The 26554-nt window shown below is 40.5% G+C and overlaps 4 protein-coding genes across 5 annotated transcripts in view; 2 read left to right on the top strand and 2 right to left on the bottom strand.

The window, feature by feature from the left end:
* Positions 1 to 6699, bottom strand: part of LOC113021946 (guanine nucleotide-binding protein G(s) subunit alpha-like) — a 54518-nt gene extending 47819 nt beyond the window's left edge. Inside the window, exon 1 of the mRNA XM_026166839.1 lies at positions 6536 to 6699. Coding sequence (XP_026022624.1) covers positions 6536 to 6608 — 73 coding nt within the window. The 5' untranslated portion in view covers positions 6609 to 6699. The remainder of the gene's footprint in view (positions 1 to 6535) is intronic.
* Positions 948 to 5118, top strand: prelid3b (PRELI domain containing 3). Its single transcript, XM_026166841.1, has 6 exons — positions 948 to 1093; positions 2201 to 2369; positions 3495 to 3584; positions 4308 to 4378; positions 4488 to 4590; positions 4989 to 5118. The coding sequence occupies exons 1-6, from the start codon at positions 1062 to 1064 to the stop codon at positions 5103 to 5105; spliced, it is 582 nt and encodes a 193-aa protein (XP_026022626.1). The 5' UTR covers positions 948 to 1061; the 3' UTR covers positions 5106 to 5118.
* aurka (aurora kinase A) lies at positions 5402 to 16314 on the top strand. 2 transcript variants are annotated; one of them, XM_026166835.1, is made up of 9 exons: positions 5402 to 5485; positions 10431 to 10496; positions 11772 to 12111; positions 12198 to 12240; positions 12341 to 12532; positions 14596 to 14734; positions 14918 to 15066; positions 15195 to 15369; positions 15456 to 16314. In XM_026166835.1, exons 1-9 carry the CDS (start codon positions 5411 to 5413, stop codon positions 15636 to 15638), a joined length of 1362 nt encoding a protein of 453 aa, XP_026022620.1. In that variant the 5' UTR covers positions 5402 to 5410; the 3' UTR covers positions 15639 to 16314. The 2 variants fall into 2 exon arrangements, with proteins under 2 accessions (XP_026022620.1, XP_026022621.1); XM_026166836.1 differs by lacking the exon at positions 5402 to 5485 and adding an exon at positions 9454 to 9991.
* Positions 16315 to 20441: 4127 nt separating this feature from the next.
* Positions 20442 to 25977, bottom strand: slc32a1 (solute carrier family 32 member 1). Its single transcript, XM_026166832.1, has 2 exons — positions 23014 to 25977; positions 20442 to 21869 (listed from the first exon to the last, which is right to left on the bottom strand). The coding sequence occupies exons 1-2, from the start codon at positions 23404 to 23406 to the stop codon at positions 20682 to 20684; spliced, it is 1581 nt and encodes a 526-aa protein (XP_026022617.1). The 5' UTR covers positions 23407 to 25977; the 3' UTR covers positions 20442 to 20681.
* Between the last annotated feature and the right edge of the window lie 577 nt (positions 25978 to 26554).

The following is a 26554-nucleotide window of genomic DNA, read 5'->3' as shown; positions in this document are numbered from 1 at the left end:
ATTAACCACAAGATATCACACTCAGCTTGAAAAAATTACTTGGAACTGTCTTGCACTGGAAGAGATAAGGACACCAGTTTTTACTTGACACAGCACTCACAGTACTAGCAGTTCCCAAACTCGTCCAGTAGCTCATCTTCCCATTGACAAGGACGACCATTTACCCCAAGGTTGTTACTCTGAGCCAGAACTAGGTATGACAAAACACTTTCAAAGAACACTTTTGAAGAAGCAAAACTTGACTGAAAAAACACTGCACACAAAAAAACTAAAATATATTTTTTTTAAAGGAAATGTGAGTATTGCTGTTTTCTTTGTAACGCATATTGCAAATTTTCTAAAATATTGCTCCTGAAAAATACCGCCCACAGTTGTATATATATTAAAACAATTTTTTAAAGATCTGCCAATAAAGATTTGTTTTTTGAGGGGTGGGGGTAACTTTTTTTTTGCTATATAAACTAAACTAAACCTAACTGAAAACTGAGCAAAAGGGGGGGAAAGTGAAAATAAATCCTGTTTTCACTCAGTAAAACAAGTCTGTCACTTCATAATTGCGCAGAGAAAATTAAGAACGTAATAAAGACTCGGGATCTACAGAGCCTGCACACTTATAACCAAGTGCTGAACCATTACATGAAGATTTGATCTGTGACTCCGTCCTGTTGCATCAGCTGAGTAGGTCTTAACCTTCAGCTGAGTTGTGTAACAGACAAGGGCGATATTCACAGAGCCTGCCAAGCCTGATGGGAAAAAACGTATTATGCATACTTAAGGTGATATGTTATAATCACGCTTTTGTTACATCGGTTAAGTGAATTGTCCACGGACATTTACGATAAACTATTTCTTATCCTTCTATTCCAGGGTCAGCGGACTTGTACGGCATGTGCCACAGTAGCGGAAGTGCGTCACGCACCCGTGACTTGCTCTGGTATGAAGGGAGGAGACATGCGGTTGTCTTTGAACGTGGTTCACCCCGGTCTGTCAGTGCGTCTGTGCCAGTCTACCGGCTCTTTAAATTACCCCCCTTTCACCAGCAGCGATCAGCTACCTAAACCATGAAGATCTGGACCTCAGAGCACATATTCAAGTGAGTAAATTACCCCTGCAAAGCGTTTTTATGTCCGGCCTGCAGGAGCTCGGTGTGTGGTTCAGCACTTAAGTAACGCTAGTTTTAATCCGCTGAACAACACACGTAGGGTTTATAACACAAAACTGTAACCAGACGATGTTCCTAACTATAACTAACGGACTATGTAAGTGAAATATAACCTGTCTACGGTATAACTTTACTGTCGCTAGCTTGTATGCTAAAATGACATGCTAAGGAGAAGTACCAGACGTATTCTATTCGTTGTCAGTCTGTGTGTAATTTTAAAAACAATGTAATGCTTAAAAGAAGTCACGCAAGTTCATAGGTGATTGTAAAAGTATTAACATAGCCATGGTGTGTGCGGAACTGCCGGTTTCTGGTTACAGATGCTTTTGTCATTGCATAATCAGCCAGCCAGGTCAAGCCCTTGGTGCGTAACCTTTCCCCTACATCTCCGTGTGCGTCACTACGCAACGGGCCAGTGCATGGCAACCACTCAAAACAACATTTTTACTCAATGAGCGCTCTTTACTGATGTTTTGTTCAAACATTATATATCTACTTAACTAACTTTGGATGGATATTTTGAAAAATTGGAAAGTGGGAAATTGTTTAGACTCATTAAAATATTTTGACACATTAAATGCTTTAAACACAAGTTCGAATCTTTTTTTTTTTTAAATGATCACATAACAAAACATTTTTTTTGTTACTAAGTAGTGGTTAATTCACTAGTCATTTAATTGTTAAATGTGTGTATTGTTAGCAAACTCGCTTTAGCAGTGTTGGAAAATATATTCATACAGCCAAAAAAGAAGAAAAACATGACACAAATTGCTTAAATGAAATAGAATAGCTACCAAAATGTAACGCAAAGGACTAGTTTGAGATATTATACAAAGGAAAGAGAATAAATTAATAGATGTGAGATAAAATGAGTGCTGATATTGGATTTAATGTTGATAGCCAACATAAAATGGTAATTTATAAAGAATTATTTTAGCTCTGTATTCAGTTTGTGTAAATATAATGTATAAGACATAAAAATGTGTATTTGGCAGTTTTTATTTGTTACAATATTAATATTTTTCTTTGCTTCAACAGCCACCCTTGGGAGATGGTGATTAAAGCTGCTATGCAGAAGTACCCAAACCCCATGAACCCCAGTGTGGTTGGGGTGGATGTTCTGGACAGAAAAATTGACACACAAGGATGCCTCCACAGTAAAAGACTGCTCAGCACAGAGTGGGGGCTTCCATCTATAGTGAAATCTGTGAGTATCAAAACCCAGCTGTGCATCACTGACAAACGCACAATCTTATCAAATGATAGAAAAAGCAGATAGAAGCGTGGCAATGGTGAGAGGTTAAGGCTTTCCGTTCAACAAGTGCAGCGATAACCTAACAGGTTATCAGGCTATTTCTGTCCAGGAATAGTAGCAACAGCTGACCTGTCTGCCCAGGCGGGTTCATGGCTGCGTGCCATGACTCGTGCTGTACAGGACACCGTAGTGACATTTCTGTCATTGCTCAGATGTAACCCTTTACGCCATGTGATGTAACTTTCCGTCTTTGTATGTCAGCCCAGTTAAAACTAGCAGTCTCCTGAATCGGAGCAGTGACGGAAGCCTCTGAATATCTGTCATGTCATTGAACTTTTCCTTCTGACCCTCACCTTTTGAAGCCAGTAATGATAAGACTGCAGAAAGCTGATATGCTACATACTGTTTAACTGTTTAAATATTAGGAAATCAGGTGCTGTTCGTCAGCACTGACCTTTGCTTGGATTTCTTCGGGTGAAGGAATGCTCACTCACTACATCTATGACTAGCCTCTGTAATTCCAAGGACAGACTATGACCCGGTGATTGATAGTGTATTAATGTAATCTTTAATCAGATTGCCTCAGTCTCTGCGTATGAACTAGATCCATCTTATGGATGATGCCCTGTGACAAAGGTCTCCTAGGAGAGTTGTAGTTGTGGCAAACTAAATCATCAATTTGAAGCTCAAGCAAGTGGAATCAGCCTTTTCTTACTGCAGTCTATTTTGCCTCTTGTACTCTGGAAAATATGGCATATGAGTTACAAGAAGTTAACATTTGCACCATGTGATAATGTTAACTCGCATTAAGGTGTCGTGGTATCAAAAAGCCTCTTTTGGAAGTAATCCATGGAAGTAGTAATTTAGTGAAAACACAAAGTGTTTACTCAGCTGCAGCCTTCATGTTTCTACTTAAAACACAGATTAAGTAACACTTCTTCACATGAACTTTAGAGTCATTAGAAGGTCAATTATGATTTCTAACCTCACTTTTTTGAATTATCTTTGAATTATCTGCTCCATTTCTGAAATATCTTTTAAGGTTTGTGTAAAATGTATCTCTCTCTTTGTCCTCAGCTCGTTGGTAACGCACGAACATACACTTATGTTCAGGAACAATCAGTTATTGATCCCAAAGAGCAGACTTTTGAACTTCAGTCTTCAAATGTGAGTACTAAAAAGTTTTAAAAAATTACAAATATTGTATAAACACCTCCTGTTTTTTGGCTCACAGTGGGTGAAAAACCAGATTACTGAGCACGGATCAAAGCACACTTTTACAGTCGTACCTCGTTGTGCTGCCAGCTGAATATAGACCATGATGCTGGCAAGCAGGAGCAAATCTGATTTCATTTCTGACTGCTAAGAATGGGAGAATTTTTCTTACATGTTCTTATGAGACCTGTTTGACATGCACACATCTGAAGAGTTTCTGTGACTTAATCCTGGAATCAAGTCCAACTTGTTAAACTGCGTGAGAAGTCACTTCTTAGCAGAGTGCATTTTAACTTTAGAGGCACATGTAGAGTATTTTGGAACTAAAAAAGAACTTCAACTTTGTGATTCAATCAACTCGTTAAGAGCATGAAAATCTTCAAGTCTGATACGTTTTTGATTTAGTTCAGTCTCTTACTGTTCTTATTGTCTTGGAGACACCATATAATCTGCACATAATTTTTTTTAATGGATTAATAAGTATTCTGATTTGTAACTAGTCTGTTGTGAACTTGCTTCACCGCACCTGCAATAATGGAAGAATTTGAGTTCTTTCTTTTTTTCTTTTTGTTAATGCCTTTTCTGGTGTTTTAACAATTGACTTATGGTTATTGTCCTATTGCTGTAAGGCATGATCTCTCCATAATCTCCCAATTTGCATTTCCCTCTCTCCAGATCACATTCACAAACATGGTATCTGTGGATGAAAAATTAACATATAAACCACACCCTGAAGATCCAGAAAAGTAAGTTTTAACACTGTTACACTGATGTAACATGTGTTATAAACACTCTGAGCTTGAAGTGTCAGATTGTTCAATGCACACCATAACTTTGATTTCACGATTTTTTTAGAACAATATTGACCCAGGAGGCTATCATCTCTGTGAAAGGGGTCAGTCTCAGCAGCTACCTGGAGGGAGTTATGGCCAGCACCATCTCTACTAATGCTGGAAAGGTAAGAGGTTCCTTCAAACTGTACTGAGATTGGTAAAGTTTTAAGTAGTTTTGCATGTGACTAGTGTTGGTTAAATAACTAAAACCTAGCTGTAATTACATATAGGCAGAAGTGTTTATAGCCATTGCAAATCGCAAGAAAAGAAGGGAGATGATAACTGTTATGCTGGGGCAGTAGCAGCAGGTTTGTGGCATTTCACTTGTACGTCCAAAAGTACTTGTGTGGAAAAATCTTTAAAAACTACGAGATGACTAGTCAACAGCTTAACGTTCTCTCCAGACCAGTCGCTGCATGAAGTGGGTTTACGTGTTTCAGGCACGCCGTCTCTTCTGTTCTTGTATTCTACTTGATGCAACTCATTTTCCCGTGAACTAACATTTCACTTTGTTCTCGAACAGGGCCGTGAGGCCGTGGAGTGGGTTATCAGGCGACTGAATACAGAAATCGAGGAGCTGGCAGCCACAGCACGTGGGACCATACGCACCCCGATGGCTGCTGCAGTCACAGAGAAATGACACCCAACTCTGGTGTTCAGCTAAGTTTCAGATTGGACTGCACAGCAGAACAGCCAGCCTCCTTCTATGATACTCTGGTCCTGTTTGGTGCTTTGGGGATTTTTGTATTATTTAAGGGTACAATTTGGCATGTTGTGTACTTTTACCAGTTATATTCTAAGCCGGAGACTGCTGCCTAAAGGAGGTCTGAGTGGTTTCTAGTGATGCGGCCTGGCGGGACTGCTTTGATAGGGCGCTGAAAAGTTGGTGGCTCACTCAGGGACATTTAAACACTACTGCCATTTGTGTCTTTGAAAAAAGGTGCAATGTGGAAGGACTGGAAACACAAGAAATGTGCCAATGCAGACGCTGCTGTTTGTCTTTACAAATGCCTTCTCCAGGTGTGTATTCATCTGGCAGAAATGTGTCAGAATGCCAGCATATCGTCTCTGGTCTGAGCTTCACGTTTACAGCAGAAAAACAGGTCATGGTGAGACGTATAGGAGTGACTGTAACAAATGCGTACACTGAGAAATGATGGCTGATATTAGCCATGGAGGCGGCATGTCAAGCGCACTGAATGTCACAAATGCATGCAAGCAGGTCAGATTAAACGGTTTGGGTTATCCACAGTGACCACAGTAAGGTTTATTTGTGTAAGAGAGCCACCTCAACAGTGTTTTCGTATGGGACCTCAGTTACAACAACAGACTGTACTAGGTACGAATGCAAGCCTGATACTAAACTGTACTGATGTAATGTAATAACTTATGTCATTGAGGTATTTAAGTGAAATGAAGGGATCAAAGTACTTGCCATATTTATACTTTTAAAAAGGTATAGTAGACCTTCTCAAATGCTGCTTTAATGTAACATAAACATGAATCTGTTTACTGTGTAGAAACAAGGGTCAGACTTCTTTTTACATACTAAACATGAGGTCGTTTCAACTGAAGTAGTTTTATCAGCACGTGCATAATCCTGTAAGCATGATCACTGAATGCCGGGGCCGAAAGCTTCACAATTATTACCAGTAAAAGCTGCTACATGTGCTAAGCAAGCTTTTTGATAAAACTGTTTCAGTGGATACTCTGTGTTTGAGATAGTCTCATAGTGGGAATCTGTGTGGCGATGGTAAACGCACAACTTTCTGTCTATAACATATTTATAAATATTTTTTATCTATGTCAGGGATATTTATTTTTGGAAAAAGAACAATTTGGAAGAGCAAACTATGAGTTTGGTTGATTTTTAAAGGAAAACAACATGTTCACGTAATAATTTTTGTTTTCTGAATGGGTTATTGTGTAAAAGATTCTCACCAAATGCAGAATGTGTGAATAAAATATTTGAACCCTTTTTATTTAAGAGCTTTTGTCAGATATTCTTTCTTGTTTTCTGGTTTCTTGCTGGAGGCAATGGTTGTATATTTTAAACACAGAGGGAGTTACCTGACATAAACGGGAAACGTTGCACATTTGACAGGATGATTGAAGTTCTGACTTCATCATGCAGGCGCCACATGCTGCCACGTAGTGGACAAATGTCACAGTTACAATTTCTGGGAAAAAATGAAGGAAATGAAATGATGCTAATTAAAAAGAATTATTTAAAATGTTTGTGGAAGAGGAAATGATTCATATTTTATATATTTTGGGTGACATATTTCTACAGGACTATTGAAATTTAAAAAATACTGAACCCCAAGTCAGACTGATTTATTTTGAACCAGTGTATGAGCAGCTGTGTTACATATCTGCAGTGTTGGGAAGGTTACTTTTAAAATGTATTCCATTACAGAATACATGCCCCAAAATGTATTTTGTAACGTATTCCGTGAGTAACGTATTCTGAATACTTTGGATTACTTAATATATTATCATGCTGCTTATAACTACATGAATGTGATTTATTACTATTACTGAAGGTCCGCGGCTCATAGCCGAAAACTAGCTTTACTTTGTTGTCTGGGTCAGGTTTGCTAGCGAGAGACCGAGAAAGGCTGCTCCAAGGAACTTATTGTTTCAGAGGAAAACACGAACACAGTGTACAGTCGAGTCTTAATCGCTTACTTACAACTGGGCTCATCAGGCACTCTTCTTGGCTGCAGTGGTTATTATTATATTAACATGCTTCCAGCTCCCGTTTCTGCTCGGTGACAGCTCGCACTTTTTTTCTCCCTCCTCGCGCTCACAGACACATAACGGATATGGCAGTCCATTCTCCCCGCAGCACGGACTACACTGCCCATGAGGCTACATTCTGTAGCATTCAGCTTAGCACAACAACAACAACAACAACAAAAAGGCGCTCTCTCACCCAGGAAACACACAGTCGCAGAGAGAGCGACACCCTGTAACCATGGCAACCGTAACGCTGCCACCATAACGCTGGAACAACAGAACATAGCTGTCAAACAAAACCGTCCTGACCCGTGACAATATGAATCAGGCAAATACCACCGTGTAATCCATTTATTTCAACACAGTATCTGTATTCTAAATACCACCTTTTTAAACGGTAACTGTAACGGAATACAGTTACTCATATTTTATATTTTAAATACGTAACCGCGGTACATGTATTCCGTTACTCCCCTTCCAACACTGTATATCTGGTATGGAAAAAGTACACAATAATAAAAAAGCAAATACACTTCAAAGAAGCATGGGCCTTATGGTTTGCCAGGTAGGATGGATTCCCAGAACACCTGCTCTCAAACTTAGCTGAGATCTCTTACAGGTGTTGAAATTTTCAAAAATTACTTGAGCTCCCCTTGGCTATGGGTCACACACTCATGTGGTTTGAGAAATACTGTTCTAAGGAACAGTTTTACACCATCATACACACATTTTTATACCAAACCAGTTTGAACAGTGTGAATGGAAACGTATGCAAGTCACTGAAATTGTTTAATTAAGTACTGTTTTATTACGTTTTTAGTATTTTTTTCTCAACATGGTGCAATTTTTTTGATAGATTTTTACATATTATTTTTCAGTATACATTGTTTTCTTGTAGTTGTTCTTCTTTTATAATGTATTACTTTTTATTCTAATTAAGCATATAAATACATAAATAGCATATAAAAAGCTCTTCAGTTCAAACGGAATAAACAGATAGTTTATTCTCAGTGTTATCCTTACAAAAGGTGATGCACACCAAAAATGGCATCACCACTGCAGGTGCATGGTGCACTTTGGTGTCACTTGTCTTGCAGCCCTGATTACTGCAATAAATCATATTTAACCTCGGCTGATCTAACCTCACACCCATCACATCTGCATGCCCCTGCTCTCTTATTTACATATACTTCCAGGGACATAATGAGATTTCTTTCAATACATTTTCTGGCCAGTTAGCTGCTAATGGTTAGATAGTTAATGGTCACTGAAGTGCAACAGTGATATTGAAGAATGTAAGCTGCCCTTGCACAACATAAAATTCTCATAGTATCTTTGAAAACAGAGAAAATGTCCTTATCGTCTGTGTCTGAGTCATTAGCACAATTCAATAAAACACCACAAATGGGATATAAGTTCTTTTCTTAATCCACAAAAATCATAACAGTATCCTATGATTATTCTGAATCTCTTGGAAGCCTGTTTTGCTGGATATATCTGACCCTACGGTACTGATAAAACTGGATTCATCACCACGTAATTAGATTAATTACCCACCAAGAGATGCCCAAAGATATCTTGCAAAGGAAATCACTTAATTAATGTTTATTTCTCCCTGGATGTAGTTTCTCATATATTAGTAATACACATCTTAGCAAAGGTTTGAAGACATGTAATTAAAAAAAATTCCACGTAGTTTTCTAATAAATCATTTGCTGTTCGGTTATATAAGCCTTTCGGTTATATAAGCCTTTAGTTTGTGTAATAATTATCTGTGAGGGGGTCAGAAGTTGTTTTTCTTACATTTTCCAGCCAAAGTTTTAAAACTAGCAAAAACAAAAAGAAACATAAAATAAATAAAAGGCTTTATTTGTTTGTGTTATTTAGACAACACAAACAAATAAAAGGAGGGCTCTAAACTCGCTTTATAATTTGCAGTTGATTATGTAATTTGCATTTTTTATTTACTTAAGCATTGCATTTATTCCTTATATTTGTTGCTGATTTAACTTTTTTTCTTTTTAAAGAAAGTCGTCCAATAATAATTATAATAATATAAAGACAAATAAATGCGTTTTGTAATTTCTGATCTACTGGAAATCAAAAATAATAAATTTAAATAGATTTCAAAAGCGATATCATTGATAGTAATAAAAAGAAAGAAAATACTATGAAACTATGATTAACTCTTGTTTTTCTGAGTTTATATTTGGGAAGAAACTTTTTTTTCAAGCAGCTGAAGTAATAATAAAATCATTAAGTGTAATAGCATGTGGTATGGAAGAGTTCCTGTACTGACAGTGTCTGTGGACTGCCCCCTAGTGTTTTGGAAGATTCACTTCGACGTTAGTACGTCACTCTCCACCGGCCGCCGCGATAGCCTCAGCCAATGGAGAGTGAGTACTGAGCATTCCCTCAGCCAATAGCAGCCTGTGTTGTATTTAAAGGTTTTAAACCGAGGGCCGTTTGAAATTAAACGAGCAGTGTTCGGAGAGTTAGCCAATCTCAGTCAGTCTCTGTACTGCTACAGCTTTGTGTTTCGACTTTATTGTTTTATTAGCACTCATGTAGTATTTTTCAGAAAAAAGAAGTGATACTAAGGTAGACTCGTCGTAACGTCTTCGTGGATAGTCCTTATGTTTGTAGCGAGCCACAAACGCCAGCTGTGGTCTACTGGCCGATGTAGCTGTTAGCTAGCCTCCCTTGGAGCTGTTTTCGACCTGTTTATGTTCTAGAAAAATTATCGTTTAGCGCTGAATCGGGTCATTGCAATAATATATTTAGGTAAGTGGTTTTATACAACTAGCTTGTTGCAAAAAGGTGATGTTTAACGTGGTGTTATGGTGTGGATGCTAATTTAACTTTACCTGATCGGCAACAACGTGACGATGATGGCTACTGTTAATCTTCCTGACAGAATAAACATTGTAAATTGTATATACATTTTTAAACAGTTATTTCAGACATGAATACAAGAGCGTCTATATCCAAACAGGATTGTTATTGGGTTTGTTTGGTTTTTTTAAGCTAGAAGAAATGTCTTGAAGGTTCTCGGTCATCGTAGTCTAAAGAGGTTGAAAAGAAAAGAGTCTCTTCCAACCTCCTTAGCTGGAAGAAATGTGACAGACTAAAGAGTTAAACAAACTGCATGTTTTTCTTAATTCCAATCACGTTTTTAACAATTTCTTTGAATAAAACCTGTCTCCGTTTACTTCTTTATTAGATTATGGACTCTACTGCTATGCACAAGATGCCAAAAGGCACGAAACTTCAAAGGCCTGAAATTAAGGTAACTCATCATAAACCCGGGGCTGGTTAAACATTTTATTAAATGTGTGTTTTTGTTTCTTGTTTTGTTTTGGTAAATATCCTTGATTACTGTGTATGGCATTAGATTTGCGCTTCCAAGCATACCAGTGTCTTTGGACACTTTTCTATATGGCTTATTAAGAAGATCTAGTGTATATAGAGACTCGGCATATGCATCACCAAAAACGGACCTAAGAGAGAATTTACCCACAAAGCTGGATGGGTGAAAATGAACATGGCCAGAACTAAGCACTTGTATGTGATCATAGGAGTATTGATCCACTGATTAAAATAGAATTGGTGTTTGTTAATTTAGATAACCTTGTCTTTTGAGGTAAAAGATAAATGCTGTTGTTAAAACTTGTTTGTTTGGGGTTTTTTTTTTTTCTTCAGATTAGGGAACTCACAAAGGTAAACAGATTTCAAAGTTTCAGATTTTTAGAGTCCTGACTTTTCAGGTGACAGTCTGTCACTATTACCCTGACTGCAACTGGTCCAAAATGCTGCAGCTTGACTTTTAACTGGCATGTGCAAGACAGACCACATATCATTTTTAAGGCATTGCATGCGTTTGCACCTTCTTGCTTCCATATAACTTTGCCTACTTCCATTAGATCACTGAGATCTGTTTAGCAGGTTCTCCTAGATTAAAACAGCTGATCAGGGTTTTTGCTCCTAAATAGTGGAACAAACTGCATCTGCACATCTGGACCCCTCCAGCATTAGACATTTTCAAAACCTGTTTTCATCATTGGCTTTTAACTCTAATTGGATTACTTTTTCTCAATCTTGCTTTACTCATGTTCTCATTTTTTCTTTTTAAAATCTATTTTATTTTTATTACCTATGTATTTTACCCGTCCAGTTGTACGGGATGGTAGCCAGCAGTTATTTTTTTTAAATGAGCTTATAAATAAACTAAACTGACCATATTGACTACACCACAAAAAGCATTGTTAATCTTGATAATATGAGCAGAATTGATGACCTTAAATTGGACGTTGGCAAGAGCATATGGTTGTCTCCGTCTCTGTTAGCCATGTGACACACCAGCGACCTGTCCAGGATGTGCTCAGTGAGAGACTAGGTTGAATAGATGGTTAAGAAAATTTAGAAATGAAATGAATTTCAAATTACAATTTTTTTTTTATTTTTTTTTTTCAAGGTAAAGCTAATTTATAATACTTTAAAAAAAAAAGTAAAAAGCTTGAAGCTTTTTTCAATTATTATTATTGTTTATCTTGTTTGTTTGCAGTCAACCAGTGATGGGCCCAAGCGGATTCCTGTATTGCAGCAGTCACAGCCCATTCAGAAGGCTGTAGTCACACCAACCCCGCATCAGCGAGTTCTAGGTGTATCAAATGGACCTCAGCGCGTTCAGAGGCCTATGAGTCACCAGAAACCAGTGTCAAACCTGCCCGCTACTGTCAAGTCGACACACCCTGCTGATCAGAATGTGAACCCCGCTACTCAGAATGTAAATGCAGCAACACAGCTCAAACCCAGCACCCAGCAAAAGCAGCTGAAAACGCAAGCTCCTAAACCAAACCTGACCAAACCCCAGTTGGAACCACAAAAGCCAGAGAAGCCACAGGGTAAGTGTAATACTAAACTGGGAAAACAATGGTGTTTGTGTCTGTGTTTTGGGTGCTAAAATGTATCCTCCTCTTTCTTTGTCCAGACAAACCTGCCAAGAACGATCATGCACAAACCTCTACATCAAAGTACGTTTAAGAGTAGTTCCTTGTCTCATCCATATACTTTTATGACAGGTTAAAGTTTATGTCGCTCTTGCTGTAACCGTGTGCTGTTTTGCTCACACAGGACACGATGGAGTCTGGAAAATTTTGACATTGGTCGTCCTTTGGGAAAGGGGAAGTTCGGGAATGTCTACCTCGCCAGGGAGCGGCAGACTAAGTTCATCCTGGCCCTGAAGGTGCTCTTCAAAAAGCAGCTGGAGAAGGCTGGGGTGGAGCACCAGCTGAGGAGAGAAGTGGAGATCCAGTCTCACCTCAGGTAACATCTGTCGAATTATATTTTACTGTTAATTGTAATTAACTACTCCCCAGACTAGCGTTTCTCAAACTGTGGTGAGTAGACAATATAAAGCGCCTTGAGGCGACTTTTGTTGTGATTTGGCGCTATATAAATAAAATTGAATTGAAAAAATTGAATAGACCCACTGCAGGCGAGCTACAGATGAGGGAAAAGAGATGGGGTCAAACTGAAGTGACTGATTATTGTAGGGAAAGTAAGCAAAAATGACTTTGGTAGTCAGCACAACAGCATTATTCTACTGAAATTATCTTGGATCCTTGTCTGATTTTTCAAAACTGTCTTGAGTAGGAGTGAGTTTTAAAAAAATCTATTTTCTGGTCCAAAATATTTTAATATGTTCCCTCTTACTTTGGCTGTTTTGCTTCCACCACAACAAAATCACACCACAAAATCAGCCAGCAGTGGCTTTCTGCTATAAAAAGCCATGCCAGGAAATTCTCCTTCATATTTTTCTGTGATTAATCATTAGCTACTTTGACACAAAGGCATCAGCTGTGAGGCTTGCACTTCTGATGAAGTTTCACAGGTGTCAGCTTTGTTTTTATGCCTAGATAATTTACACTGAGTTTGTAATTGCAGAGAAATTTTCAAGTAATTTGAAATGAAATATTTTTAATTTACCATTTTTAGAGCATTCTTTGGACAGTACGAATCAAAGGTAAATGATTATAATATTTCTGACTCTTAAGTTGAATTGAATGGAATGGAGTCGGGACCTTGCGAATCAGAATAGAATCAGTTGTAGATGTTGGTGACGATGCCCAGTCCTGGTCTTGAGTCTCATACAAATGGTATAAAACAGTCATAGATTCCAGGTCAGAAAAATTAAGCAGATGTAGAAGTACCTACAAACCCTGCACTCCTGAAGGCCAGCAGACTGTGATGGATGTGGTTGCAAAAAGTCCTTTAGAAGTCTATGGAAAAACAGCTTTCTGACTCCAACTCTTTAAATGCTGCTTCTGAGTTTGTGCACGGGCTCAGACACTCGTTTTGGGTCAAAAATAATAAAGTCTGTTTTTTAAGTCTAGGACACATGTTCCAAAATGGAAGATTATCTGTGGCTTGTGCTCATTGTTCATATTAGATATAACTGCATTGAATTAGTTTCTTTGTAATTGTAATGACTGTAAATGTGTCTGTGGGGTTCTTGCTCAAATATTCAGACCTTTAAATTTTAAATTTGGGAAAATAAAGTATTAAAATGTCGTTTGAATCTCAATTGCAGGAATTTTTTTTTTTTTTTTTTACGACTGGTAAAAATGCAAATAAGTGAGCCAAGAAGAAGTGGGCAGATGAGGTGAACACCTCAAAGTAAACATTATTAGCCCATAACTAATATCTGCTTGGTTTTATGTTGCTGATTGATGATTTTAAGTCTTTACGAGCAACAGCGTATGGTTTTAGAGTTTAACCTGTGAATGCCTTTTGTCTCTTGTATGAATGGGTCCATCGCTTTAATGTGGCTCATCACATATGAAAGTGTGTAAATGTGGTTTGTGTTCTGTTTGGCTGTGTTGGTATGCTCCTGCTGTACGGCTGGGAAGACCTGTGTTAGTATGATAACTTATTTTTTTTGATTATTATATATTTTTTATTTATTTTAATCTGTGGAAATCAGACTCTTCTTCATGTCACTGTCAGACAAATGTTCAGATGCTGTGGGGTTTTCACGTTTATCTAAATGTTAACACTGTCAGGTTTAAAACCTTTTCCCTCAGTGATTGGATTTTACTTCAGATATGGAGAACGTCACAGGCACGCTATGGTTTCTGAATCTCAACAAATCTGATCATCAGACGGCGAGTGTGAGACTCTGTGGACTTCCATATGCCCAACTTTTTTTTTTAATATGACCACATGGATTCATTTACAGAAAAATGGCACTAAAATATGCCAACTACACATTCCCTTCAGTAAAATTACCCCTTACCATAGTAATGAATAGCAGTTTAGTTTGGGGAGTCCATACATATTGGAAATGATGATTGTCAAAATATCTAATGGTCCTGATTTTCCTACAGGCATCCGAACATCCTGCGACTCTATGGCTACTTCCACGATGCCTCTCGTGTGTACCTCATCCTGGAGTTTGCACCCAGGGGAGAGCTGTACAGCGAGCTCCAGCGCTGTGGGCATTTTCCCGAGAACATAAGCGCCACGGTAAGAGTGCAGAGTTAAGACCTTTTCGGCACTCTTGTTGTTCTATAATCTAAGGAGCTTCCCTAGTTTTACCCTTTATTTGTAGAGAATCCTGTTTCCAGGATGTTTTACGTTCACTTAAAGCATCTCTTCTGTGATGCGTGTTGTGTGCTTAATACTTGTGTGCTTAATGTGTTGTTCTAGTACATCATGGAGTTAGCAGATGCCCTCAACTATTGCCACACCAAAAAGGTGATCCACAGGGACATCAAACCAGAGAACCTGTTACTGGGGGCCAATGGGGAGCTCAAGATCGCGGATTTCGGCTGGTCTGTTCACACCCCGTCCTCCAGGTATGTTCATGCAACTTTTTCGCTTTTAATCATGTCGAAGGTGAAACTATGGAAATGATTTAGCCTACACAGGTAAGAAATTGTATATCATTAAAGAGAACAAACATTTTTTTTTCTCTTTTCTTCAGGAGGTCCACTCTGTGTGGGACACTGGACTACTTACCTCCAGAGATGATTGAGGGGAAAACTCATGACGAGAAAGTGGACCTGTGGAGTCTCGGGGTCCTTTGCTACGAGTTCCTGGTTGGAAAACCCCCATTTGAAGCAAAAACCCACGAGGAGACCTACCGCAGGATTTCAAGGGTATGACACCACCACAGTACAGAAATGCTCTACGGCTTCTCTCAAAAGTTGAATATTTATTCCCATTTTCTGTCTTTGACCTCCAGGTGGAGTACTCTTACCCACCACAGGCCACTATCAGTGCTGGAGCTAAAGACTTGGTTGCCAGGCTGCTGAAGCACAACCCTATGCACAGACTGCCCATCCAGGGAGTCCTGTCCCACCCCTGGGTGGTCGAGTACTCGACCAAGAAGCCAACAACCTTAAACAGTGAAGAGCCCAGCCAGTGACTGGTCTCTATGTACGACCGCACGTCTGATGGAGACTGTACAAGATAAACACGAGGGTGTAGCTGATGTATGAAAATCTGCTTCTATCTCTGACTTTAAAACCACTTGGTGGAACAGTATTTTGGTTTGCAAATATTTTGAGCCACTTAGCTATATTTGTTATCTTTTTTTTTTTTTTAAACTTAATGTTTTCTGTCTTACCTGAACTTTCTTTCTGTGGCATTCTGTTTCCTGTAAATATTTTACTGTCTGCAGAATTATGAGAGTTTTACTGAGCTTTTCTAAAACGTCGTTACTTGAAATTGAAAAATAAATTATCATCAAAGACTCTCACTCTGGAATTTGTCCAGTGTGTATTTAACAGTTTTTGTGTTTCAGGCTCAGTTATTTTACTCAGTAACCTGTCTTCACACTGACGTTTGAGTGAGGCGCTCTCATCGACTTCATACACCTCCAGCTGTGTCCAGGCTGCACAGGGAGCTGGTAGAAGAATTTGTCATTTATGAAAAGTTCCTGTTTCATTTATTTGTAATGTAAGTGTGACTTGTGGGTCTGTGGTAACTGGATTGGTTAGATATTTGTTTTGAGGGAGTGTGTGTGAGTCCTAAATAAGTGGAATTGACTTTAATTTCAATAAGTCACAGATTAAAACTGCATGTGCCAAATATGAAAAACATGTTAAAGGTTTGCTGACCTGTCTTGACCATGATGTTTTGTTCTTTCCTGTTGTGAAATTCACACTTTTATTTAGGATTCTCTGACACAGTCTGTAGAGCTTTTCTACTCAATAAGCAACCAACTTTTTACTACATGCTGCCTTCAGTGGGCCTGCAAGCAATTTGGAATTCAGTTATACAGTGGGGCAAAAAAGTATTTAGTCAGCCACCGATTGTGCAAGTTCCTCCACTTAAAATGATGACAGAGGTCAGTAATTTGCACCAGAGGTACACTTCAACTGTGAGAGACAGAATGTGAAAAAAAAAATCCATGAATCCACATGGTAGGATTTGTAAAGAATTTATTTGTAAATCAGGGTGGAAGATAAGTATTTGGTCACCTCAAACAAGGAAAATCTCTGGCTCTCACAGACCTGTAACGTCTTCTGTAAGAAGCTTTTCTGTCCCCCACTCGTTACCTGTATGAATGGCACCTGTTTGAACTCATCATCTGTATAAAAGACACCTGTCCACAGCCTCAAACAGTCAGACTCCAAACTCCGCCATGGCCAAGACCAAAGAGCTTTCGAAGGACACCAGGAAAAGTATTGTAGACCTGCACCAGACTGGGAAGAGTGAATCTACAATAGGCAAGCAGCTTGGTGTGAAAAAATCAACTGTGGGAGCAATCATCAGAAAATGGAAGACATACAAGACCACTGATAATCTCCCTCCATCTGGGGCTCCACGCAAGATCTCATCCCGTGGGGTCAAAATGATCATGAGAACGGTGAGCAAAGATCCCAGAACCACACGGGGGGACCTGGTGAATGACCTGCAGAGAGCTGGGACCAAAGTAACAAAGGTCACCATCAGTAACACACTACAACGGCAGGGAATCAAATCCCGCAGTGCCAGACGTGTTCCGCTGCTGAAGCCAGTGCATGTCCAGGCCCGTCTGAAGTTTGCCAGAGAGCACATGGATGATACAGCAGAGGATTGGGAGAATGTCATGTGGTCAGATGAAACCAAAGTAGAACTTTTTGGTATAAACTCAACTCGTCGTGTTTGGAGGAAGAAGAATACTGAGTTGCATCCCATGAACACCATACCTACTGTGAAGCATGGGGGTGGAAACATCATGCTATGGGGCTGTTTTTCTGCCAAGGGGACAGGACGACTGATCCGTGTTAAGGACAGAATGAATGGGGCCATGTATCGTGAGATTTTGAGCCAAAACCTCCTTCCATCAGTGAGAACTTTGAAGATGAAACGAGGCTGGGTCTTCCAACATGACAATGATCCAAAACACACCGCCCGGGCAACAAAGGAGTGGCTCCGTAAGAAGCATTTGAAAGTCCTGGAGTGGCCTAGCCAGTCTCCAGACCTCAACCCCATAGAAAATCTGTGGCGGGAGTTGAAAGTCCGTGTTGCTCGGCGACAGCCCCAAAACATCACTGCTCTCGAGAAGATCTGCATGGAGGAATGGGCCAAAATACCAGCTACTGTGTGTGCAAACCTGGTAAAGACCTATAGTAAACGTTTGACCTCTGTTATTGCCAACAAAGGTTATGTTACAAAGTATTGAGTTGTATTTTTGTTATTGACCAAATACTTATTTTCCACCCTGATTTACGAATAAATTCTATACAAATCCTACCATGTGGATTCATGGATTTTTTTTTTTCACATTCTGTCTCTCACAGTTGAAGTGTACCTCTGGTGCAAATTACTGACCTCTGTCATCATTTTAGGTGGGGGAACTTGCACAATCGGTGGCTGACTAAATACTTTTTTGCCCCACTGTACTTTTGGCCAAAGACCATCTGACAAGCATAATGTAAGAGCTGGGACTGAATCTGTAGATAATTTGCCTCCTGAGCCACAGCTGTGGATGGAGTGCCTCAGCATGGTTATACAGCTTATTTCAAAGTTGTATTTAATAAAGCATCAAGAACAACTGTGACCTGCTGTCTTTTAATGTTTACAGTAAAAATAATGTAGTTTTGTCCCGGAATGGTCACGAAAGAACTCGTGCTATTGTGAAAAGATTTTAAGAAATGGAGTCAATAAGTCTCTCTGCTTCCAGCTAGTATTTTCAGTTTGTGTCCACTAGGGGGCTCCCCTGCCATGTGTCACTGAGATCATCACGGGACGATCAGACTCATTTTTAGTAACAAAATTCGTTGTTTTCGTTAATATTTTCAACCCATACATTCCGTAAATTCTGGTTCTATAATGTCATGCTCTCTAGGGTGGCTCACTTAAAATACTGATGCGTGATGGAGTTTTGTTTGTTTTCTATTACACCTTGAAACCAAACTAAGCCTTTTTTTTTTCATTTTTGTTTTTGTCTGCAGTTAAACCTGTGAAGCATCTCCACCTTTTGAGAGCCGTAAATCACATTCAAGCTAGTGAGCTTTGTAAAACCTGTTTTCTGCAGTAACCCCGCCTTTAAATGCGCACTCATTTTGATGGGTTCCGCGCTATAAGGAAAATCCATACCTGACTGACTAGTATGGCGCACTTGGTAAAGTTGAAACTTGACAGCTTGAGAGGAGGCGGGATAAAATCAACAGAGTGGATAAACAGGTCGGCCATGAGGCCCTGATGAGTGCCTGCAGCAGAAAATCTGTCGACATTTTATGTGAACACGCAGGAATGTGAGGCCTGGTGGAAAACGTGCGCGCTGTGGATGTCTCTGCAGACTCAGGTCTATGACGGGTGGAGCTGAAACGGTAATCGGATTGTGTAGTAGTAGTAGTATGACCACATACCCTCCTCTCACTCACTCGCACACACATTATATGGTTATTTTTCTAAGTCACGGGCCTGCGCAGTCTTAACTCTGCGCGTTGAACCTCAGTTTGAATTTAACAAATATGAATGCGACTAACCATCGTTTTCTATCTTTTATTATAGAGAAAAAAATACATGTTCTGACCGATTCTCGTTTTACATAAAACCACACACATTTTTACAATATAATTTCACTTATTTCTTTATTCTTTAATATTAATTTTCACGATATATGATAACGACTTTGAGATATACATTCCATCTTTTTGAAACCACAATAACACACTACACATACGGTTTTATAACATTTCCACAGGACCCATTGGATTGCACAGAATGAAAAATGTCTGTATGCACATTTTCCTCTTTAACGATCTTTCTCTTTTAGATTTTCAGACACCGAATTTTTTTTTTCCGAGACATGAGATTTTCAAAATTAATTAGAAATAAAAAACGAACAGGCCGCGTGTGTGTGCGTGCATGTGCGTGTTTTCGTTCTATTTCTTATGTGTGTGTATTATTTCATTTAATACTCCCCGTGTTGCTGAGATCTGTGGGGCTGGACGTTATTGCCGATTGAAAAGTGAATTAAAGTAAATATCGAAGAAAAAACCAAACCAGGCCTATCAACAAAGCGTTACTATTACACGAGGATGAACCGAAAATTAAAGGATTCTTAAATTTCCACTTCCCAGTTTCAATGTATTTGTGTCTAAAATATCATACATTCAATGCATAGTTTGTTTAGCTGCTGTGTACTCTCTGATATTTTGCATTGCCAGAATATTAAATAATCGGGGAAAGTCAATTTTTGCGTATTTCTCAGGAAACTTCACAATTACTTTTTATCGTCTTTACGCCGTCGTGTGTTTCTATCTCTTATTGCCGTTGTCTTATTTTATCTTTTAGATGCACAGGCGTTCGATTTTGGGTTTAATGCCACACTCAAAGCCCGCAGTCAAATTGCGAATCACCTAAAAAAAAGAAGTGGTGTTGCGTGTGTGCGCGCGCGTGTGTTTTAATCCCTTTAAAACATCTTAAACATCATTAAATCACAACAAGTCCGTCCATCACAAACTCGAGCGTTACATGAAGTGAAGTCTCGTGTGGGGAAGCACCACAAGAGCGACGAAAAGGCGAACTGCCCTTTTTGCAATTTTGTTTTAAGGTCGATATTGTAAACGTTCACTCCACTGGAAAATATGTATATGTACTCTTGTTGGCATATTTATACAACATGTATTGTCCGTAGGCTAAAGTGTGTCGTGGATGCATTAGATTCCCTCACTGCCACCAACTGTGTGTGTGTGTGTGTGTGTGTGTGTGTGTGTGTGTGTGTGTGTGTGTGTGTGTGTGTGTGTGTGTGTGTGTGTGTGTGTGTGTGTGTGTGTGTGTAGACTGATGCAAGCACTGTATGAGTGCGAAAATGTCCGCGTGTGCTCTGTGCGCACTTTTACGCATGAATTAAGCAGAAGGGACTGCGCTCGCCAGGGAGTCATGTGTTTTTTAAATTTTATTTTATTTTATTTTATTTTTTTCACTAAATGGAGACTTGCAGTTAACATCTAGTTCCAGCAATGGCTTGCAATTATTCTTGTATGTTATATCTAAAAGCCTCTATGAGCCCCTCCATTGAGTGGATGAAACCAGATATGCTGCATATACCTCCTATTACAAAGATGGCGACATCAAAGAAAACCTGGTGCCATAGCAGCTTTCTCCATAAAAGCTTGAGGTGGAAGAGACTGGGAAGCAGAAAGCAAAGGCCTGCGCCCGTCAGGCTGCCGGTGAGGCCCATGAGGAGGGCGAAATGTGGCACATAGATCGCCATGAGCAGGGTGAACACAACAAGGCTACATCGGAGAGTGAGTCCCCAGGACTTTAGGCGTCCATCGCCTCCGTAGCAATCTGGAAAGTAGGCGCGTCCCCCTTCGTTGAAAAATGTTTTCTCTAATACCTCGACAGCAGCGAAAAACGGCAGCGGATACGACAGCAAAGCTTTGGACACGAGGAAGAGGTTGACGACAGCTCGGATGGTTGGGGGCAGGTTGTCTGTGATGACCTCCTTGGTTTCATCAGCCCAGGTCAGGTAGGCCACCAGGGCGAATAGACCCTTGAGGATGCAGGCAGCGATGTGAGTCCAGTTCATCATGCAGTGAAACTCGCTCGGTTTCTGCATGTTCCCCTCCAGAGACGGCAGGAAGATCTGCGAGGTGTAGCTGAACACAATAATCCCAATGGAGATGGGGAATTTCTTGACATCGATGTAAAACTTCACCTTGTCCCAGGCCCAGTCCCTCGCTCTGGAGAGGCAGTACGCTATAACGAGGACGTTAATGACAAAGTGGGCTAACGTGCAAAGCAAGCTGAACTTGGAGACGGCTTTCAGGTTCTTGAGAAAGGCGCAGGGGAGGAGAGCAGCGGTGGCGATGATGGCCCAGGACTTCTGGGAAATTGGCATGTTGGGGAAGCTGTTGTACATGAGATTACCGCTGACCACCACGTACAGGATGCAAGTCATCACTAGCTCTATGATTTGGGCTACATTCACGATATGGCCACCTAGAGACGGGAATCTGGGCGCGCAGCAAGCGTTGGCAATGTCCACATAAGAATCCCTCACACGGACGAGCTGTCCGTCTTCGTCCTCCTCGTACAGGCAGGCAATGAGGATTTTCCCCGTGTAGCAGCACACCACAGCGGCGAAAATAATGAGAAAGAGTCCGAGGTATCCTCCGTGCAGGATGGCGTAGGGCAGGCCCAGAACGAACATCCCCTACAAACACAGACAAATAAAGCATCGCTAATATTAGGCTGTGCGCTATATTAAGTTGTTAAATGAAAAGTATTAATTTAATCATTAATTATTTTTCTTATCATAGTATTTTTTATTCGTGTAACTAGATGATGTTTTAATGTGTGCTTTGAGGCTGCTCTGCCCGACCCTTCAGTGAATCTCACTCCCCTTTTCATGTTGTGGGTTTTCCACTTGGCTTTGAGCGCATCTGCCCGCTTCTGACGTCATCACGAGCTGGAGGAGACACACTCTGACGTCAGGGTGACTGCCGCGACCACAGCCCCGATAAAGCATAAAAAGGATTGCGTCTAGAGGGATTTTTGTCGCATAGCCTCCACACACACGCGCGCACGCGTACACACAGGCTCTCTCGAGTAAATGCTCCACTTTAAAGTGGTGATTTTTTTCCCCACATGAAAAGATAAAATAAAAAATAAATACTTTTTCGAAATGCAGCTTTTTGCACACACACTGATCTCTGTAATTTGAAATTTCATATTTTTCAGCCGCGTCTTTATGGTTTTAGTCTAAAATGTCACTTGGACTTGATCATAAAACCAATTTTCCTGCATAACTACAGTGTTATTCTTACTTTTAACTTAGCTGGATTTAGATTTTAATATAAACAAAATTATAAAACATTTTTAAAATGCAGGTTTTGGTTTTCTTTTTATTCTAGAGTCTACACAAAAATTCCTCCATCCACTTATTTATTCCCACGCGGAGTATTGTGAGAGCATTTATCGGGGACGTGCATCAGCTACACAGCACATTACTCCAGACAAAGAATGTGCATGTCGAGAAAAGGAGGGGGCCAGGGCATCAACTATCCCCCCCCTTTATAGCGCATAAACGTCTAAAAAATCTCTGCACTGTTGTGATCAGAGATCATGAGAACGCACTTAAAAGGTTTAAAGAAAGTGGATATTTGCCAGACTTTAATTTAAAAACCAGCCACTTCACAAAGTTGCTTCAAAGGGAAAAGCCTGCTGATTTTTTTTCTTTGTGTATAATTATTTTGATGTGTTCGTAGATATTTATTTATCTCGAATTTCTCGGATGCTTCGGAAGCGGCTCAACCATTTGGAACCCAGAACAATCCGTGGAGGGGGTGCGTTTTTACCTGGATTGCGTTCGTGACGTTCCAGCCCGCCTCCCAAGCGGTGATTTTTGGTCTGACTTCGGTCAACTCGTTCGTCGGATCTCCGTCCTTTGAGGCAGAGTGCGGTGGACCGGTGCCGTCCCTCTGGTAGTGGCTGTCCCCATCCAGTGCGCCTCCATCTCCGCTCCCCTCTCCCCCCATTTCATCGGATGTTAAAATGTCCATCTGCATGCCTTGCCGGTGGTCGTAGTCCAGGTCATCGCAGGCGGCGAAACCCAGAGCCTCTTCGTCGGTGGCGGCCTGAAACCCCATCCTGGCGAACATCCCGCTCACCTTTGCCTGGGATTTGTTGGACACAGCCGTGGCTGCATTTGTCAGTTTATTGGAAAGCTTGCTTCTGATTAACGTCGCCATTTTTCGAACCTCTCCGGATTCCGAACTGTCTGCAGCTTAATTAGTGTTTGTCTCCTCCAGTCAGTAAAAAAAATGAGGCTACTTTGGATTGCAGCTCTTGATTCTCTGCATTAGATAAAGCCACGAAGGAAAGCGCAAATGTTGGTTGAAGACACCGTCGGTTTTCAGTTGCTATCTCCACTTTTTAGTCACTGCTCGTCTGCAGCCTGTCGTTATCCCCAGGTTCATGTCACCTTCAGACGTCGCTGCTCCGTTTCTGCATCTTGGCACTGCGCTCTGATGCTCGACGCGTAGCGCACCTTCTCAGTCTCTGAGGCAGTTCAGCGGCGTGCGCAAAAGCTTTACGCACGACAAAAGGCGAGCCACAGGTTCTTGCAGGCCTGTAAGATCGCTTTCTTTTGGGTTATAAGGTGGCAGGCAGCGCTTCCAGGAGTTACTTCTCGTCTTTCAGGTGCCTTTACTGATGCCAATGCGGTACCGTGGAGCCCGGGGGGGAGGCAGGGAGGAGACACGTGTCCTCACCAGCCTGCCAATGCAAAGCACGTCTCCAGCCCTCCCAGTGCCCCACCAGGAGAAAACGGGAGAGATTTGCTGCATTTCTAGGGGAGGTGCTTGCAGTACCCCCACCACCCCCAACCCATAATCTATAATACCTCATCCCAACAACCAATGGCATTCCGGGGGCCTCAAACCTTGCATAACTTTACCCATATAAAAGGAAGCTGAAATTTGACGAAACCCCAAGCTCTCCGGACCAGATTGTATGATGTAGGAATAAAAGGTGTAATTATTTCTTCTTTTATCAAATGTCATTTCTTTTTAAGAAGAAGAGGACGCGGAGCAGCGTAATAGTTAACTTAATTGTTTCTGGGATTACCTGGATCGGGGTTTCAAACATCGCTTTGGGGTTGATTAATTGATCAGGGGATGTGATCTCGCGCGTTTTGTCTTTGCTAAAAGGTGGTAAGACGTAGAATTTGAGCTTGTCTTTGAAACCCGCAGCTCATTTAGTGGCTCTATTGCAGGCTGAAGCCTTCATTCAGCATACTCATTCATTCACTCACATTCACTCATTCATGATTTTGCATCTGTGATGTTACAGTCTGACCCGTGGCGATGCTCCCTTTAAGAAAACTATATTTCGCTGCGAGATTTATTCATTAAGAAAATAAAATACGTAGTTTGAACATAAAAAACGTGACAGGGGATTAGTGATATGTCAGCCTGAATTAAACCCAGATGATTGGGTCTGATATTTTATTTGGGTGCCAACAAACTATCTTCTAAACATACCGTAAGTAGAATTAATAAATATCCTTATTTTAACTTTTGGCTGATCTGAGTTCTCCTCATCTTTACAAAAAATGCTTGAAATCCTTCGGCTTTTATTTGTTTTTGTAAATGTAGGTTAAGTGAGGCGGTAACAAAGGCTCAAATTGCTGTAAACGGTTTGTTGACATTGCCTTGTCACTAGCACTTTGTGCGATGTGCACACCATGCTCAGTGTTTCCCCAGGCTGCAGTATCAGAGTTCATCGCCGTAACACAAAGCCGGGGCCTTGCTCGGTACGAGAAAAAAGCAAAAAAGAAGCCTGAACTAACAGACAGTGTGCTGCATTGCTGTCTGTGTGAGTTCCATTGGGAGAGCATTTACTTGGACCTGAGAATAAATAATGCGGCCTATTAAAAGCTTTCACGTTGGGTTCTTCAATAGCTTGTAACCCGATAAGACCAGAAATGCATCTCCCTAGAAATACAGCTGACTCATCTCCAGTTGGCCATCAGCAAACAGCAACCACAAAATCAGACAATATCAAACTGTTTTTTCCCAGTATTTTTTAACACTCCATAACTATTAAGAGCCATTATATTAAACTATAATTAACCATTTTGCTTCAAATGAAACGCGTGATGTAAACCTTTTAGCAAAATAGCTAGAAAGATGTATTTTTCTTCTCTCTGTAGCAGAATTGAACGGTGTCAAGCCAAATCCACCCCGGAGCCAAACTGCATCACGACGATCGCGCTGACTGGCTCAGACTGGAGTGCAGGCCTGCTCTTTATCGGGCCTGTGCATCAGCATTAAAAGCTTAAATCAGTGCGTTTGAATCAGAAAATACGAGGCAAACGCGCCTTTGTGTGCCTTTTTTCCCTTTAAACTTCCAGCTGTGGGAACGAAAATGGCCGCTTTCCCTTGGCCTGAATGAAGGAGTTAATGACAGAGGCTGTTATCAGCGGGCTGCAGCCCTCCTCTGATCTGCGCTCCGCACTGTCTGATGAAGTGTGCTGCGAGATGAAAAGAGCAGCCGTGACACCACCAGCCAGCAGGTTACAGCGGCTGCAGACCTCCTCACGACCTGCTGTACACATAATAATAATAATAATAATAATAATAATAATAATAATAATAATAATAATAATAATAATAATACATTTGTGGATATTTGGTCTGACTCTGCAGTAAAAGTTTGGTTTTATGGTCATGTGATGAGTCCCACACATGCATGGGGACGCAAAATCGTGCACAAGGATAACAAACAACTTTCAAACAAATAAGAGCCCTTTTTCTGTCATGTCACATTATTATTATTGTTATTATTATTATTATTATTATTATTATTATTATTATTATTATTATTGTTGTTGTTGTTGTTGTTGTTATTATTGTTATTATTGTTATTATTGTTATTATTAATAATAATAAAATGATAAACTGGCAGAATGAGCTAGTATTCGTTGTGTTTGTATCCGAGCACGCTGCTGTGATATCCTTGCAAGAAAGTGATCCCCCCCCCCCCCCCCCCACCCCCCAGTTTATCACCCATCCCGAGAGTCGTCAGAGGGTCAGGGTGCCACGTCCCAGGAGGATCCACATCTCTGTCGACACAGATATGGCCGATCAAAGCTCTTTGTCTAGTTTGCGCTGCTTTTGTATGTTGACTCACATGTTCGAGTCATCTACGTTGCCATTCGGCCTTTTTTGTGGTGGAAGAATCCAAAATTGCATCGTGATCTCAGTTTGTCCTCAGATTCATTTTATTTCAGTATTTCAGCCCACGCACCCCCACCGCATGCACAGCTTTCCCTCCCTCCCATCTCTCTCCTCAGTGTCTCAGCCCCCTCCCGGCCCTACATTTTTTTTTCTTTAA

Source organism: Astatotilapia calliptera, chromosome 5 (assembly GCF_900246225.1).
Source record: "Astatotilapia calliptera chromosome 5, fAstCal1.2, whole genome shotgun sequence".
Classification (NCBI taxonomy): Eukaryota; Metazoa; Chordata; class Actinopteri; order Cichliformes; family Cichlidae; genus Astatotilapia; species Astatotilapia calliptera.
Note: the sequence above shows the minus strand (reverse complement) of the source record. Positions and strands in the feature narration are given on the sequence as shown.

Excerpts from the sequence above, each read along its gene's own strand:
- prelid3b (XM_026166841.1), top strand. The coding sequence starts at position 1,062 with ATGAAGATCTGGACCTCAGAGCACATATTCAA. Across the intron at positions 1,094-2,200 it reads ACCTCAGAGCACATATTCAA|CCACCCTTGGGAGATGGTGA; the intron begins GTGAGTAAATTA and ends TTGCTTCAACAG. Across the intron at positions 3,585-4,307 it reads TTGAACTTCAGTCTTCAAAT|ATCACATTCACAAACATGGT; the intron begins GTGAGTACTAAA and ends CCCTCTCTCCAG.
- aurka (XM_026166835.1), top strand. The coding sequence starts at position 5,411 with ATGTGGAAGGACTGGAAACACAAGAAATGTGCCAATGCAGACGCTGCT. Across the intron at positions 10,497-11,771 it reads TTCAAAGGCCTGAAATTAAG|TCAACCAGTGATGGGCCCAA; the intron begins GTAACTCATCAT and ends GTTTGTTTGCAG. Across the intron at positions 12,241-12,340 it reads GCACAAACCTCTACATCAAA|GACACGATGGAGTCTGGAAA; the intron begins GTACGTTTAAGA and ends TTGCTCACACAG.
- slc32a1 (XM_026166832.1), bottom strand. The coding sequence starts at position 23,406 with ATGGCGACGTTAATCAGAAGCAAGCTTTCCAATAAACTGACAAATGCA. Across the intron at positions 21,870-23,013 it reads ACGTCACGAACGCAATCCAG|GGGATGTTCGTTCTGGGCCT; the intron begins GTAAAAACGCAC and ends CTGTGTTTGTAG.